The sequence below is a fragment of the Capricornis sumatraensis genome, chromosome 2 (genome assembly GCF_032405125.1).
Source record: "Capricornis sumatraensis isolate serow.1 chromosome 2, serow.2, whole genome shotgun sequence".
Lineage (NCBI taxonomy): Eukaryota > Metazoa > Chordata > Mammalia > Artiodactyla > Bovidae > Capricornis > Capricornis sumatraensis.
Window position 1 is genome coordinate 189716561 of NC_091070.1, and position 16013 is coordinate 189732573.

The 16013-nt window shown below is 44.1% G+C and overlaps 1 protein-coding gene across 2 annotated transcripts in view; it reads left to right on the forward strand.

The window, feature by feature from the left end:
- Positions 1 to 16013, forward strand: part of DAB1 (DAB adaptor protein 1) — a 295796-nt gene that overhangs the window by 235480 nt on the left and 44303 nt on the right. The window contains exons 7-8 of one of the 2 annotated variants that reach the window (XM_068965481.1): positions 1415 to 1480; positions 8472 to 8531. In XM_068965481.1, coding sequence (XP_068821582.1) covers positions 1415 to 1480; positions 8472 to 8531 — 126 coding nt within the window. The remainder of the gene's footprint in view (positions 1 to 1414; positions 1481 to 8471; positions 8532 to 16013) is intronic. The other variant, XM_068965482.1, reaches the window with a different exon arrangement.

Genomic DNA, 16013 nt, shown 5'->3' on the forward strand with positions numbered 1-16013 from the left:
CAGAAGTTTGGCCAGCATCAGTAGCATGGGATTTAGAAATAGGCTTCTCCCTTCTTGCCCCTGCTTCAGCCTTCTCAGCAATCTGTGTAAGTTTGATCCCAGAGCTGAATGTTTGCAAGAGTCCCTTGAATATTCTGAGTTCATTAGAGAGACTGAATAATGAGGTGGCTTCAGTGAGTTAAGAACCAGAGATGGGGACTGACATTTTGGCAAAATTTGAACATACATCCAAAGGATGGTTTGTGAGCTAGGGAAAGAACTGGGAGGAGAAGTCTCTCTGGCCCCTGATTGTCCAGGCTGCCCCCTGACTCCCTGGCTCATGCCAGAGGGGCTTTTGTGAGTGGGGGAACAAGAGATCCCACAGATGTGCCTGCCTATAGCTTTCTCTGCACTTCCTTCAAGGTTGCAGCCTAAGTGTGGGTAGAGATGGCTTCTCTTGGGTTCAAGTATATGCTCTGTTTTAACAGATGCAGATGAGAGAGGAGGCCTCTCCCACTCTGTGCTTATTCCCAAGGAGAGAAAGCAGCCAAACATTTGACTTATGGGGCATAAAAGACAATCTGAAATGTACATTTCTAACTGGGACACACGTGGGTTCTATCTATGTATGTCACACATGCATTCTGTAGTTTCACAGAATGCATAGTTTCACACGAAAGCTGCCACTGCTATGATGAAAAGAAAATAATATGGATAAGAAATTAATAGAATCTGAATAATTTGAAAGAGAAGAAGTATCTAACATGGATGTAAATAAAAGTCAAAGGTGCATTTGATGTCAGGCTTTGTTTTAGAATACAAGGGGTGTGGATTCGTCTATAGTATGAGCTCAGCCCCTGGCTCATGGGCTCGGAGAGTGAAGAACATAGTCCTTTTTGAAATGGCCCAGTCTTTTAGAGTCTGAAACATGTATATGGAAAATTTGACTTCAGTATTTAAAACTGAGAATGTAAAGTAAGGTGATATGTATGAGATGAAGGCGTTTGCGGCTTCTAAGCACATCAGAATTGGCTTAGGACCGTGGGCCTTAGGGAGCAAAGGGGACAGACCCCTGTAACCCGAGTTGGCAAAGTTGGAGTCCCAGGAGACATCATCCCCACACAGCAGTTCCCTCACAGGGAGACACTGCTGAGATCAGTGCCACTGAAGGAAGGGGTTATATCTCCAGAAAGGTCTGCAGCGCCTACGCAGTCCTGACTAAAAGGCTGACCATCGGACCATGGCAATTTTCCTTAGAAGAGGCAGGAATGTGCCAGGCCACGTAGAATGTCAGTAATGTCTCTTCAGGGTGTTTTCTCTTGTGCCTGTGTCTTTAATGCTTACTACAATTTGTATCCTGAATTCCAAATGCTTTTTTTTTTTTCCCTCTTTCATTTTCTCCTTAACTTTTCCTCTCTGGCTGCTGCTGTCATAGTACATTGTGTTTGAGGCTGGACACGAGCCAATCCGTGATCCCGAAACGGAGGAAAACATTTATCAGGTATAAATCACTTTCCTCTCCTTCCTTAGCACCGCCACCAGTGAACGCACAGAAGGGGCTGAGCCACCAGGGGCTCTCTTCTCACTCCCAGTCTCCACCTTGCTCTGTTGGTCTCGTTCTGTGCTTGTTAAAATACCTCTGTGTGAACTGGCTCCTAGTTCCCTGCCGTTTGCCAGTAGTTTTCATGCTTGATCATTGACATGTTTAATGGCCAACTGGGTAGAATATTTTAATTTTTAATGGATCTTAACTATTTTCAGTTGACACAGAAATCAAACATTCCATTTTACTAAGTTAATCCTTTGGAGGGTTGTTGTTCAGAATATGAGGATCCTTCATTTCTCAAAAGAACGTGCTGTTGAATTTCTTTAAAAAGTCAACAGCACCACTGAAAATGAAGGCCAAATTAAAAAATGCTGTTTGGAGACAACACTGGGAATGTTAACTGAATGAAAGAAAGTTGAACTAAAGGTTTTACTCCTTCTGAAGGGAAGGTAAATTAATATTCTTAAAAATGTCTGCTTATGTGAAGAAGCCTAAACACACATTTTTTAAAATTTATTTTACCAAAGTATAATTGATTTACAATGTTGTGTTAATTTCTGCTATACAACACGATGGTTCATTTATACATGTATATGCCTTCTTTCTCATACTTTTCTATTATGGTTTATCACAGGATATGGAACATAGCTCCTTGTGCATTACACAGTAGGACCTTGCTGTTTATCCATTCTGTAGATAACAGTTTGCATCTGTTAATCCCAAACTCCCAATCCTTACCCCCACCCCTCTCCCTTGGCAACCACAAGTCTGCTGTACACTTTTAAACTCGTTAATTCTCCTAAATATGCTGTAAAGTAGGTATTTTAATGCCACTTTTTCAAGGGGAGACTGAGGTTCTGAGAGGTTGAGTAGCTTCCTCAAGGCTGTACGGCTGTTAAGAGCTGGGACCAAACCCACACTGCTTCCCCTGTGCTTTTCCACCAAAGAATCCGTGTAATTACAGCACAGCCACACATCAAACAAATGTGCGACCTCCAGTTTTTCATTAATTAGAATTTTAGCCCTAATTTAAAATATAAACATTATGGAAGCAGGAAAAATTTTAATGTATTTAAATAAGTAATTTTAATTTTCTTAATTTACTCAGTTGTGTGGTCTGCTATACTGCCTTGGGCATGCATTACTTGTGTAATAAAAGTAAAACATATTTTCAGTTTTCATCAAATGCACAGAATTCTAAATGACTAAAGTATGTAAGTTCTACCAGTACCTCGGTTTAACCAGCCCTAGGGGGTAATGATCTATTTCTATCCACAGGTTCCATCTGGGTTCACGTGCGAGCTTGCTCTTTGAGAATTTGTCTAAAATCATTACTTACAAAATTTCTGTGTTTGAACAGAAAAGTTGCATATCTGTCCTCAGTGTCAAATTTTAAAGTCCAACGTTGCAGTGTCTCAGTACTGATACTGAACCAAACTTGGGTCCACAGACAAATCTACTGACACTGGATTATGGTGAAGGAAAAAGCAGAGTTTATCGCAGGGCACCAAGCAGGGAGCCTGGGGCTGCTAGTACTCAAAACACCCAAACTCCCCTCAGGAAAGCATTTTAAAGGTCAGGTGAGGGAAGGCAGTTGCAGGGTATGTGATCAGCTTGTGCACAACTCTCTGGTTAATCATTTGGTAACAGGATGGTGTCACAGTATTGTTCCTTAGGCATCAGTAGGTCTGGGCGCTACATGCTCATGGGCATCAAGTAGTTAATTTCTTCAATTTGTTGGCAATTTTAGCATCTGCAGAACAGCTCAGGAAATGTGTATCAGATCCTATTATCTAGGTACTTGCAGAAGATACGAGGCAGGAGCCTGTTCTGGGAAGGCCCCTTAGGGTCCTGCTCAGTTACAATGTGACGCCAGTCATCTGAGGAAGAGAGAGAACCTTTTAAAATAAAATTAGGTTTTCCAATATAAGAGGTTCTTGAATTTAGACTTACTGTAGTTGGCAGGGCTTCTTTTGTGCCCTGTCGGGGTCTCTGGGGGGCAGTCTAGTGTACTAGGAAGAACTGGCTTTGGGAAGCAGGGAACTGGGATATAATTCTGACTCTGTCACCACTACCTTTGGCTAAGGGGTAGCAAGCAAGGCACTTGCCCCCTCTGAGACTCAGTTTCCCCAGTGATAAAGTAGGAGAATAAGTTCTCCCTAAATCACGTGTAGGCATGAGAATGGAACAAGATCACAAGGAGACTGTAAAAAAGAAGTTTCACCCCAGGTCACACGCTGCATCCGCAGCCATTAAGCCACCGTGTCAGTCCCTTTCCTTTTCTGGGCCTCAATTTACTTATCTATAAAATGAGCAAATAAGATGGAAGTTTCTCCTGGGCATGGCCCTTTTCTGTTCTTTGCAACTAGTACCTCAGCACAGGACTGTTAAAGAAGCATGCTACCTTGCTTTACAGAGCAACAAGACTTAGAAGTGCTGTGCCTGTGTGTGTGTGTGTGTATGTATGTATGTATATATAGTTTTGGTAACATTTCTCAAACAAGGTCTCCGTGAATGGAGGCTTACATACTGTATCTTCTATGTCTCATAGCTACCCCAAGTGGCTCGAGTCATAATTCCCACTTTACAGATGAGGAAAGAGAGTGTCACAGACATAACATATGTTACCCAGGCTTACAGAGCTAGCAAGAGGTAGAACCTCCCACTCGCTGACTTCTGTACATAAATAAATAAATCCAAGGGCTCTTTTCAGTTCAGAATATCCTTGATGATAAGTTTAACGAATAAATTCTATATAGGTTTCAAGTCAGTATCTAAAAGTCACCCTTATGTTAACAGTTCTGACATCCAGGATCTTCCTCTCTGTCCATAATTAATAGGAAGTACCATTTAAGGGAATGACTGTTCTATTGCTCTCTGTTGGAAGGGCCTCTGGTCATCTTTCTCTCTTGTCTTGCCCGTCCACTGGGCCTCATTTTGCTTTACAAGAAATAAGCTCTTGGGCCTGAAGATAGCCTGTGCTTTTAAGGAGCTGCTACTGGGACCCTCAACATTTTTTAGGGCCTACAAGTGTCCCATATTTATTCTTCCTGGGTAGACTTCAATGTTTCTTATACTTTGGCTTGGTCAAGGTAGTCTCAGATTTTATTTTATTTTATTTATCCTCTGTTTTCTGGAATGAGGGCCTAAGGTTTTAGCTGTTTTGTGGCCTCAGGAGAAGTACCTAACTTTTGTGTCTCAATTTCCTGGGCTACAGAATATAGATACTATAGCCTCTGCTTCTAGAAGTGGTATGAATATGTGAAGCAAACAGGACAACACTTGGTACATAGTAGGTTTTGTGTAAATGTTAGTTCCTTTCACTTCCTAATGCCATCAATATCAGTTGCTGCTTGAGACGTCTTATGATGATGTATTAAGTGAAGTAGAACATGGCTTGTTCACCTTATCTTGTCAGAGAGCCCAGTGGAAAGCTGCAGCCTCACTTGACTTTGCTATTTATAACTCCAACACAAGGGAGGGAGAGACTCTTGAGTAAATGTCACCTCTCTTTGAGGATCAGTAGTCTCATTTTCCAAACTGGATTAATAATAATAATAATTGTCTTTCTATTTGCATGCCTCAGAAAAAATTATTAGTTGTCTTTTTTAAAACAACTCAGAACCCCACAGTACAAAGCGTTTTTACCCATCACTTAATTCTGACCCTTCCAACAACTCGGTGAGATGAGAACAGTTGTAATAACTACCATTTTAAATGTGAGAAATTTAAGTCCTTCATACTTAAGTGATGGGCCCAAGGCCAGAGCCTCTGATTTTAAAACCTAGTGTTCCTTCAGACTTTAGCAAGCTTCCAGCATCCATCACAGCTTGCCAAGGGCACATTCTCCAAGTGTGTTCATTCGAAAATCATTTTAATTACCCAAGATTTGTTACACATTGTTATTTTAAAACAACATGTCTCTAATCCTATGTTACCCAGCCGTCAACCTGCCCCTCCACACTATTAATACATCACTGCACTGAAAGTGTCTTCTGTATGGATGATCCTTAATGTATAGTTTTTAGAGTAATTTCATTTATTCGTTCAACAAGTAGTTATGTATGGAGCACCAGCCTGTGCTGGGTGCATCAGGATGTAATAGCGACACACAGCCTGGTCCCCACCTTCAAGGTGTTTGTAGGTAACCCCTTGGATACTCATGACAACCAGATAAGGAAACAGGTTCAGAGAACAGTGACTTCTCCAGGGTCATAGAGCCTGTGGCAGAGCCAGGATTAGGAACCAGACCTTCCACCTCCTTTTGGTCCAGGACGGTTATCACTCTATACAACATCATATTACTGAGATGGTCCACAGACGGGACATACCAGTTACGGGAAGATGAGAGCCAAGACCAAGGCACTGTCTGGTCTTCATCCTTTCAGTGTTTCTGCTAGGCTTTCTGTCTTTAGCACATATGTGGTAAATGTGTGATGCTTAGAAGTTTCTTGTTTAACCAGTTATTTACAGGTGGGGAAACAAAGGTAATAAAATATCTACTGAGCCCTCAGCAGGCTTATAAATCAGTCAGGATTCACAGTGACCGGGAAGCTGCAGTGTGGTTTGACTGTGTATTTATCTTACAAATAAAGCTCCTTTTATGCCCTCCTTCAGTAGCCTGATGACTTTTCCACCTCCCCCAGTGAGACAAGGAGTGCTGATAAGTCAGGGGCCACATTCGTCTTGTTCACCACATCATCCTAGGAAGAGCACAGAGTGCAGACACTTAGTAGGTTCTTGGTACCTTTTATTTCTTAATGAAAGGATGCACCAGATATTATGAGTACAGAGGAATGCTCCACCAGTACTCTAGTGGTGCTCCCAACATGATGTTTTAGCTGAAATAATTCTTAAAAGACAAACAGGCAGGCTGATATCTCACCCATGGGACAGCCAAGCCGAAAAGCTTTTTCAATTATACACAGTTTGGGTTTCTCCATCCTACTGCTTCTCCTCCATTTGCAGGCATAATTGAGAGTCAGCTGCGGTTCAACTTACTAAGTGCCCATAGTGAGCAGTGAATTGCAGGGAAGAGAAAAACACTGTTCATTTTGCTCAGGCAAGGGTGAGCTGCTAGTGAAAATAAAAGTGAGGGCTTGTAATTTATTGGCCCTTGTTAACAAGGACTCTGTAGGCATTCTTAGAGGGTTCCTTTTGGAGGGAGCTTACTTATCCGGAGCAAAGAAATTACATTCTTCATGGGCTGCCTGCAAACTAAAGTTTGCAGGAGTAACTCTGAAAGTGCATCTTCTGCACAGCCATGCTCACTCAGAGTCCTGTTGTTTTGCCAGGATGTGCACAAGCTTCCAGGAGTATAGAATGGATGTCAGAGGACAAGAAGCACCCAAATCTCCTGTGGGAATGGTGGGAACAGGGGGGAGCTGCAGCTCTGTATAATGCAGTAGTTCAAGGCAGACCATGCAGGCTGATGCTCCTGGCCTCCCACTCACAGAGATTAAATGAGGATGTATGTGAACATAAATGTTTAGAATACTGCCTGGCACATAGAAAATGCTCTGGCAGTGTTAGCTCATACCGTTAGTGATAAATGTCTTGTTCCATAGCCAGAATGAGATACCTTTGACTCTGATCACTTCCTAGCTGTGAAACTTTGGGCAAATTTCCCTAACATCTCTGAGCCTCACTCTCTACTACTTAAAGTGGATATTTTAATACCAACTTCTTAGGGTTAGTATAAAGATGTTAAGGTAAGTGAGAGTGAAAATGGCAAAGGGACTCCAGGAATAAGCTCAAATTCTTCTCTAAGCTGTTCCAAGCCTAAAAGATAATTTTTCTTAACTATTCTCCACAATCCTCGATGACATACTTACGTAGCAGACACCTGCTGAATGACTACTGGCTCTTATGTGCCATGCCTGCTTTTAAGGGGCTCCCTGTCTGATCAAAGAGAGACCAGTTATCAGACAGAAAACCACTACTCGCTGATCCCTCCCATGGAGGGTTTGAGTTAAGCTTTGCTAGTCGCTGAGGATGAACTGGTGTCAGAAACTGGAATGTTTCAGAGCAAGGCTCCTGATAGATTCATTTGAAAAGTATTCCACAAGTCCATTGTTATTCACATGTATTTGAGTACATATTTACATAATATATCGATGGCAAAAGACATTACCGTTCTAACACTTGACAGTATGATGGTGCCAAATAGACTTTTATTATTTACTGTCTTTTCTCTTTGATGTATAACCTAAACAAGAAGCAGAGCTGAAGTTCCCATTTCAGTGAGGAGCTAAGTGACTTGCTTAGGGCTTGACAGTTATCACATGGCCCAGTACGGCCAGATGGAAGAGGAAGAGAGAGGGAGGAAAGAAGTTACAGAGGAGTGTTGGAAAACCATCGGAGAGTTTTTCGATTCTAGTCGCATGCTTTTCCTGCCATGGATGGACCCTTTCCTTAAAGAAAAACCTTTGGCAATTATCAGATAGTATGTGAGTGATCCCAACAGAAGCTGTATTTTGTTTTAGGACCTGGATATTTGTTGAATTTTAAATAACCTGGATCTCAAATCAGCCTGGAGTACTTCAAGCTCAGTTGAAAACTGTTTTTAACAACTTTAGGCAACTCCTAGCACCTCCCTGGCATCATCTTTGTCTTTGGTGAGATGATTATTTTTTTCACCACATGATCTCTGAGGCCTCTGCCTTTTGCGTCCTCTGCTGTGGTACTGTGAGGAGTCCAGTGGCAGAGACATCCTGCAAACCTTTGCGGAATGATTCACACCCCCTCTCCTCCACCAGCTTGCCTGAGAGAAGGAGCCTGGCCTGATATTTTCATGGTACCAGCAGCTCCTTCTTCTGCTGGAAGTTGGCCCCTCAGGGGCTGAGTTCACACACACTTAGCCAGTGGAAGGAAAGGCTGGTTGCTTTGTTCTTCAAAAGCAGAGTACCAGAGTGTTTTAACTGTGTTGAATTTGATTTTTTCATAGGTTCCCACCAGCCAAAAGAAGGAAGGTGTTTATGATGTGCCAAAAAGTCAACCTGTAAGTGTAAGTACATCTCCTCTCTTCTGCTGGGTCCCCACAACCTGGCTTTAGACCGAGGCTTGGTCTTCAATCCAAGGAAGGGAGTCCACAATCCGCTCTTACGGATATGGATCACCACCTATACGGCTTTGCTGAGGACGGCATGCTGGGGACTCCTCAGTGGGTGAGGGGAAGGCGGTTAGAGGTGGAGATGATGGGGCTGAGTCTGCATGAAGGTCTGGCTCCCTGAGGGGTAATCTGCTGAATCATGAAAACTCTTATGTCCAAGGGATTCAGAGTCTCAGGTGTTTTATGGAAAAAGTCTCCAGCCAAAGACTCCATGATGCCTGGTCAAGTAGGGGCAGTTCTTGGTTCTGCGAAGAGAGTTGTCCACTCAATTTGAAAGTGGTCAAGAAGCTTCAGAGAGACAGAACAAGGGCTGGCCAGGGCCTTTGGAGTGTGTCAAGAGTCCAGTCAGTGGTCAGCACACTATAGAAGAGGCCATGTGTTGTCGGCTTGCAGAGAACCCAGGGGGCCTGCTGCACCTGGACCCCATCTGCTACGGGGACTCTTGGAAGTCTGAGATACAAAGGAAAATGTTCAGTTGTGTGTCACTGCTGGGCTCAGAGCCATGCTTGAGACCTTCAGTGGCACTCAGAAGGCACCCCCTACCTAACCCAGGCAGCCCTGAGGAGCCAGTGCAGGCTTTGAGTGGGGGGGACTGTGACCTTGCCTTAGCTTGTGTAAAAGAATTGGGGTGTGCTGTTGACTTCATTCAGCCATGGGTGGGAGGAGCACCAGTTCTGAAGTCATACTGACCCTCAGGAACCCAGCTCTGGTCCTAACAGAGCTGTTGTGAGGCTAAATGACCTCATCTGGAACACTGTTATCAGTCCTGGACCCCACACCATGAGAGACATAGAGACAGCCCTGTATGTGTCAAGATAGGATTAATAATGGGGTTTGAAACCCAACTGAGTGAACAAGTAGCAGAAGGACCTGAAAACCTTTGGCCTGGAGAAATGACACCATGACTATGGAGGTGGCCATCCCTAGGACCGTTAAATGGAAGAGGGATTATACTGTTCTGTATCTGCCAACTCTTGGAACTGAGACAGGGTGGGTGGCCCTACAAGAAGGTCAGTTCTAACTCCAACTAAGGGTGATCTCCTGATGGCCAGAACTGCTCAAGGGTACAAGCTCCCCGTCACTGGAGCTGTTCAAGCAGAGCCTCGAAGGCCACCTATCAGAAAGATGATGGTAGGGGGAGGGGCGGGGACTCACACATTGAATGGCCAGAGGGGCAAGCCTTTGATACCTTTTCCAAGCCTGAGTTTCTGGATTCCTCCAATCAGGAGTCTTTCTGGTCCCTTCTTACCCTCCCCTGGCTCCACTCCCCTTTTTCCTAGTAAACTTTCTTTCTGACTTATTTCCATTTCTCTATCCACTCTGCCAGTATCTTGAAACCATCCTATCCCACCTAAATACAGCTTCCAAAAGTCCATGCATGTTAGTTTTGGTAAGACGACATATCTGAATACCAGCCCCTTTAAAAGCGCCGAGTGTAGAGACAGAGCAGAAGGCATGCAGTGTAGGGCCGTTCAGAAAAAGCAGTTTTTCTCTCAGAGGCCTTTGCATTTAATCAAGCCTGCTTGTCACCAAGACACCGGTCTGCTCTTCATGCTTCAATTTGGTCCAGCCCCCACTGCACAGCTCCCTCCAGTTCAATTTGTGCCTAAATTGCCTTACTTGCCCCTAACGGGCTTAGATACGTGAGGAAACATGCTCCATTTGCTGCCTTGGTTTTGTGAATTTATTAACCAGTCTGGCCACACCACCTCCATGCTTAGTAGCTCCAAAAAAAGAAAAAGAAAATCCGGAGTTCTCAACCTGACATAGACGGCACTCGGGTCCCAGCCTCTGCTGTATCTTTGGCCTGCCTCATCCTGGTCCAGCTCCACTGGACTCCTCAGCTTCCCGAAGCAGTCACACCCTCCCCACCCTCCCTGCAGCCCTCCCCCAACATCCTGCCTTGTGTTTGGGGGAGTCTTTCTTGATTCTCCCAACAGTGTCAGCACGTCGCCCCTGCATTTGTGCCTCCACACCTGTCATTCCTCCAGGAGTAGTCCACGCAGTGTTGGAATCCTTCTTCCTCAGGAGCTTCTGGGAGCTTCCTGAGGTCCTTGTGTTACCAGAAGCAAGCCCTGGGCCTGGTTCGTAACAGCCAGACACAACACGGCTACGCTAGGGATAGTTAACAGATATATGAATGCTTCTTCCTTGTAGAAGGGATTTATGAAAATTCTTCCTATTTTTTTTTTAATGAGAATTTCCTGCTTCTCTGATTCCAAATAGTCATTGAGGACGTATGCTAAGGTTTTGCTTAGAAAATGTCGGGGTTGCCTGAATGCCCCACAGTGGCTTCCAACCCATTGTTGCCACAGACTCTCAGAAGCATCTGATGGTGATAATGGCTTTTCCATGAACTATCTCAGCATTTCTAAAAATCTGAGAGAGGGAGAAAGTGAAAAGCATAGTCTCAAGTTAGAGGCAGATGGATGCACCTGGAATCTCAACTCCTGTCTATCCTTACTGCCTGTAAGGCTTCTGATAGGTCTCCTTGCCTCTGAGGCACAGTGTTCTCATCTTCCAAAAGGAGTTACTGATACTAACTTGCAAGGTGATTTTGAGGATAAAATAGTCTGTGTATTGGAAAGTTGTTCCCACTTGCCTAAACCTCCCGGAGATGTCTTATGTGTCCTGTGTCCCCCTTGCTCTGACGTCTTCCCTTGCTCCAGGCTTCCCCTCAAAGCCCCTCCTCTCTGCCAAGTGCCTTTCCCCAGGATATATCTATGTGCTGAGAATCCCTGCCATACTGTCGCTGTTCATACCTTCACCATCTGCTCCTTACCCAGAAACACAAACCAAAGACAGCCAGGCATGTTCCAGGGGAATCTGGGGGCTCCTACAAGTTTCCCACAAGAGGGGAGACTGCCCAGTGGTCTGTTAGCCTGGGGACCACCTGGTTTCTTCTTCCTTGGGACAGATCTGCACAGTCCTAATAAAGGACTCAGCTTGGTGCTGTCATTGAGGAAAACCACCATCCAGCCCAGAAATATACAACCACCTGATCTTCAGAGTCAGATCTGGGTATGGCTCTCGTCCTGACCACCTATTAAGGGTCCTTGAGTAGCTTTTTGCATCTCTAAGCCTCAGTGTCACCATCTGTACAAAGAAAGTAATGTCTGTCTTATAGCTTTGTTTGGCAGATTAAAGATTTATGTAAAACCTTTAATAGAGGTCATGGAGTAGATTAAATGAGAACATTTCCACTTGTTGCTGAAACAAGCAATGCACCGGCCAACAGTTCTCACAGAGCTGAGGATTGCCAAGTATTCTAAGTGACTGCCCACCTCCACCAGGAAGCCTTCCTTGCCCCAGAGTAATCAGCCTCTCTGGGATACGTCTGTCCTTCTCTTTGTGATGATCATAAAGGATTATTTTCTCTTAATGTATCCACTGAGCCATTGGACCTTGGGTCCCTTAAAAGCCTGGCTTTGGGTTAATGATAGCACTTACCTTAGAGTTTTTGCTAGGGACTAAATGAGCTTAAATATGTGAATGAGCACAGGACTTGGTACACAGTGAGGATTCAGTAGCTCTGAACTATTATTATGCTATCTGTTTCCCTTTCTTTTCTGTGAGCTCCTTGAGGACAAGAATTACGTTTAATCATCACTATCCATAAAGAAACTTTTCTTGGGATTTCTGTTCTCCTTGAAATTTTGCTTATAGACTCGTTGCCCAGAAAGAAACACATGTCCATATGTAAGTTTTTGTAGGCCTTGAAGCCAACGAGATCCCTTGATCTCAGCTCTAGAACCTCTGTTCTAAAGCCTCAGTTTGTGGCTCATCTTCACTCTTTCATGGTCAGAGAGATACTCAGTAAGGGGCAAATTTGGCGTATTAGGGATTTCAGAGGTTTAGGGCAGCAGAAGTCCAAATTCATTGTGTTCATTACATTGTTCCCAGGTGGCACTAGTCGTAAAGAACCTGCCTTCCAGTGCAGGAGATGTAAGAGATGCTGGTTCAGTCCGTGGGTTGGGAAGATCCCCTGGAGAAGGGCATAGCAACCACTCTAGTTATTTTTGCCTAGGAAATCCCATGGACGGAAGAACCTGGCAGTCCACAGGGTCACAAAGAGTTGGACAGGACTGAAGTGACTTAGCACACACACATGCATACAGGTTCAGACAGAAAGCCAATTCTGTGTTTCTACTCCCTCACATTCACCTTCCCTGGTGGCTCAGATGGTAAAGAATCTGCCTGAAATGAGGGAGACCGGGATTCAATCCCTGGATCTGGAAGATCCTTTGGAGTAGGAAATGGCCACCCCTTCCTGTATTCTTACCTGGAAAATCCCGTGGACAGAGGAGCCTGACGGTCTGCAGTCCATGGGGTTGCAAAGAGTGAGCGACGAACACTCCCGCTTTCACCTTTGCTCATCCCTGTCCAACTGGAACACCCTCCTTGTCCCATAAACTTAGGATGCTCAGCTGTGCTGGCCCTTTTCCTGTTCTGTTCTCGTAAATAACACGTTAGGATGCTTCTGTTTGCTTATTTTACTTTGCACCTATAATAACACCTTCTTCCAGCAGATTTGTTCTTGAGATCATGCTTTGCTTCCCACCATCATTTCCTGGGAATTTGAGCCCAGATAAGGATTAATCCCACTCACTGCTAGAAATATACATTCCATCCCTTCCTGGTCAAGGAAGTCAGAAGCTATGCACAGGGTCTGATCTACCCTGTATCTTAAACAGGTGGGTCTGTTTCTATGTCAAGGTCTCTGAAACCTGGTAGCATAAATGCTTGCTGCCAGGAAATGTTAGTTGGCTAGAGAGTTAGGAAGGAGACACAGATGTATAGAACAGTCTTTTGGACTCTGTGGGAGAGGGCGAGGGTGGGATGATTTGTGAGAATGGCATTGAAACATGTATAATATCATATATGAAATGAGTCACCAGTCCAGGATCGATGCATGATACTGGATGCTTGGAGCTGGTGCACTGAGACGACCCAGAGGGATGGTACGAGGAGGGAGGAGGGAGGGGGGTTCAGGATGGGGAACACATGTATACCTGTGGCGGATTCATGTTGATATATGGCAAAACCAATACAATATTGTAAAGTAATTAACCTCCAATTAAAATAAATAAATTTATATTTAAAAAAAAAAAGAAGGTACAACTTGGGCAAAGCCCTGAAGGATGAGAGGATTTGAACAGGCAAAAGCGACATGGACGCACCTCTGGGCAAATCACTGGGGTCCTGGTTCCTGAGTCCAAACTGCCTCTAAGTAGCGACACTCAGCAGTTTCTCATCAATTTCCTTCTCAAAGAGGTGGGCTAGATAGGTAGTCTCCCTTTCTGCCAGCTGATGATGCTGTCATATTCTTTAGACAAATACCTTGGCCTCTTTGCGGATGTCAAAAATGTACATTCCTAAACGGAGAGGAAAGTGTCTACATCCATTATTTACTGCCTTTTGCACCCTGTTAGCCTTTGGACATGGTCTGGTTTCACAGCGAGGCATTCTCAGGCTGCTGAAGGGCCCATTCCAGACCCTTTTGTGCCTCACAGCGCTGAACTTGGTTGAGAGTCTCTGTGAAGGTCAACAGTTTCAATGACAGGAAATACTCCACATTCTTCTTCTCCCCTACGCTCACCCCCTCATATAATATTCTTACAACTGAATAAGATCTTTTCTCCTTCACCTTATAATTGCCCAGTTTAAAAGCTTTTTATGTAGTTGTATTAGACATAAAAGACTTTCTAGTTATTAGTAATAATGAGTCAGTGATTACTAGCTGAACTTTTTTTGGCCTTCAAAAGAAGTTCTGGGAAGTTTGGCATAGTGGTAAATAGGAAGGACATAGGTTGTCAAATGGATGCTTTGGTCTCAACATTAATTTCCTTTTGGTGTAACATGGATTCAGAAATTGAAAGGAATGAGCAGACCTCCTTGAGATTCTCTCTTCCCTTTGTCAGTCGCTTTGGCTTTCTGAAACTCCTTTTCTTGGGCTGCAAAGTGGAAAGGATCACCATCTGCTAGTAACACTTCGGGGCTTTCATGAGACTCACACATCAACATGAAACATTTTCTGTGATGCTCAGGGGTCACTTTAATGAGATGCTGGGGAAGTCAAGATTGAAGGATGGTACATATTCGTTACCTCTACTGATTTTATGTGCTGTTCTATGATTAAGGGAGGGTCTTCCCAGGTGGCTCAGACAGTAAAAACTCTGCCTGGAATGTGGGAGACCCAGGTTGAATCCCTGGGTTGGGAAGATCCCCTGGAGAAGGGAATGGCTACCCACTCCAGTATTCTTAACTGGAGAATTCTGTGGACAGAGGAGCCTGGCAGACTACAGTCTATGGGGTCACAAAATGTTGGACACAATTGAGCAACCAACAGTTTGACCTGATTAAGAGAATGGCCCATGTTTAGTGACAAGAGAGGTCAAAACTGCTCTAAATATATGAAAGAAATTGAAGACCATCTGAGCTGATTTTCAGAAATGACAGCTGCTCAAAGTAGTGAGTACTCTGGCCCTAGGAGTGTTCAGGCAGCGCATAGTGGTTCTATACGGAATCCTTATATTGTAAAGGTGACTACAGTGCTAGGCTTCAAATTCTCTTATCTCCTCTGGCATTCCATTTGCCCTCATGTATTAATACTTATCTCATCATCTTGTTCCCAAATAGCTCAGCTGCCAAGCCATGTACCCCAGAGACCTCTCTGTCTTCATTATTATCATCTGGCTTCATTATTAGAATCCTGTCTTCAGAAGTCTACTCTGAAATGCCCATCAATAAGTTGTGGCCTTGCCCAGTGAAATCAGTGCTCTGGATAAGAAGTTAACCAACTAGTGTAATCAGCTCACCTCACTGAGCAAGCATTGGCCCAGAGTAGGTGCTTAAAAAATCTGTTCCTCCTTAATTTCCTCCTATAGAACTTGAAATCAAGGCTCTAGACCAGTCTGTATCCTCAAGGCTGTAGGCCAGTCTGTATCCTGTATCCAGTTTATCAGGCTGGATGAAACTGATAAACATCCCAATGATCAGATTTGAAGTTGAGGGTTCCATTCGGTTTCTTTTATGATACCAGGACAGGAGCCATATGTACCGGATCTAAGGCTAACATAGCTGTGGGAAAAGCAGAAAGACCCCACTGAGCATCTCTGCCCCAGACAGCCTAGGCTCTGGTCTTGGATGATCTCTTCAGTAACCACAAACCTGCAAGGTAGTTGTCATTTACATATAAGGAGTCTGAGGCTTTAAGATTTCACAAAACTCACAAAGCCGGAATTTGAACCCTGTGTTGTTCTGACTCAGGTACCCACATGATTCCACTAAAATAATGCTGCCATTAGGTTTCCAGAAAATGCAAAGTCCTCCACCTCCTCACCCTCAACTGATCAGAATCAGTACTTGGAACTCAGT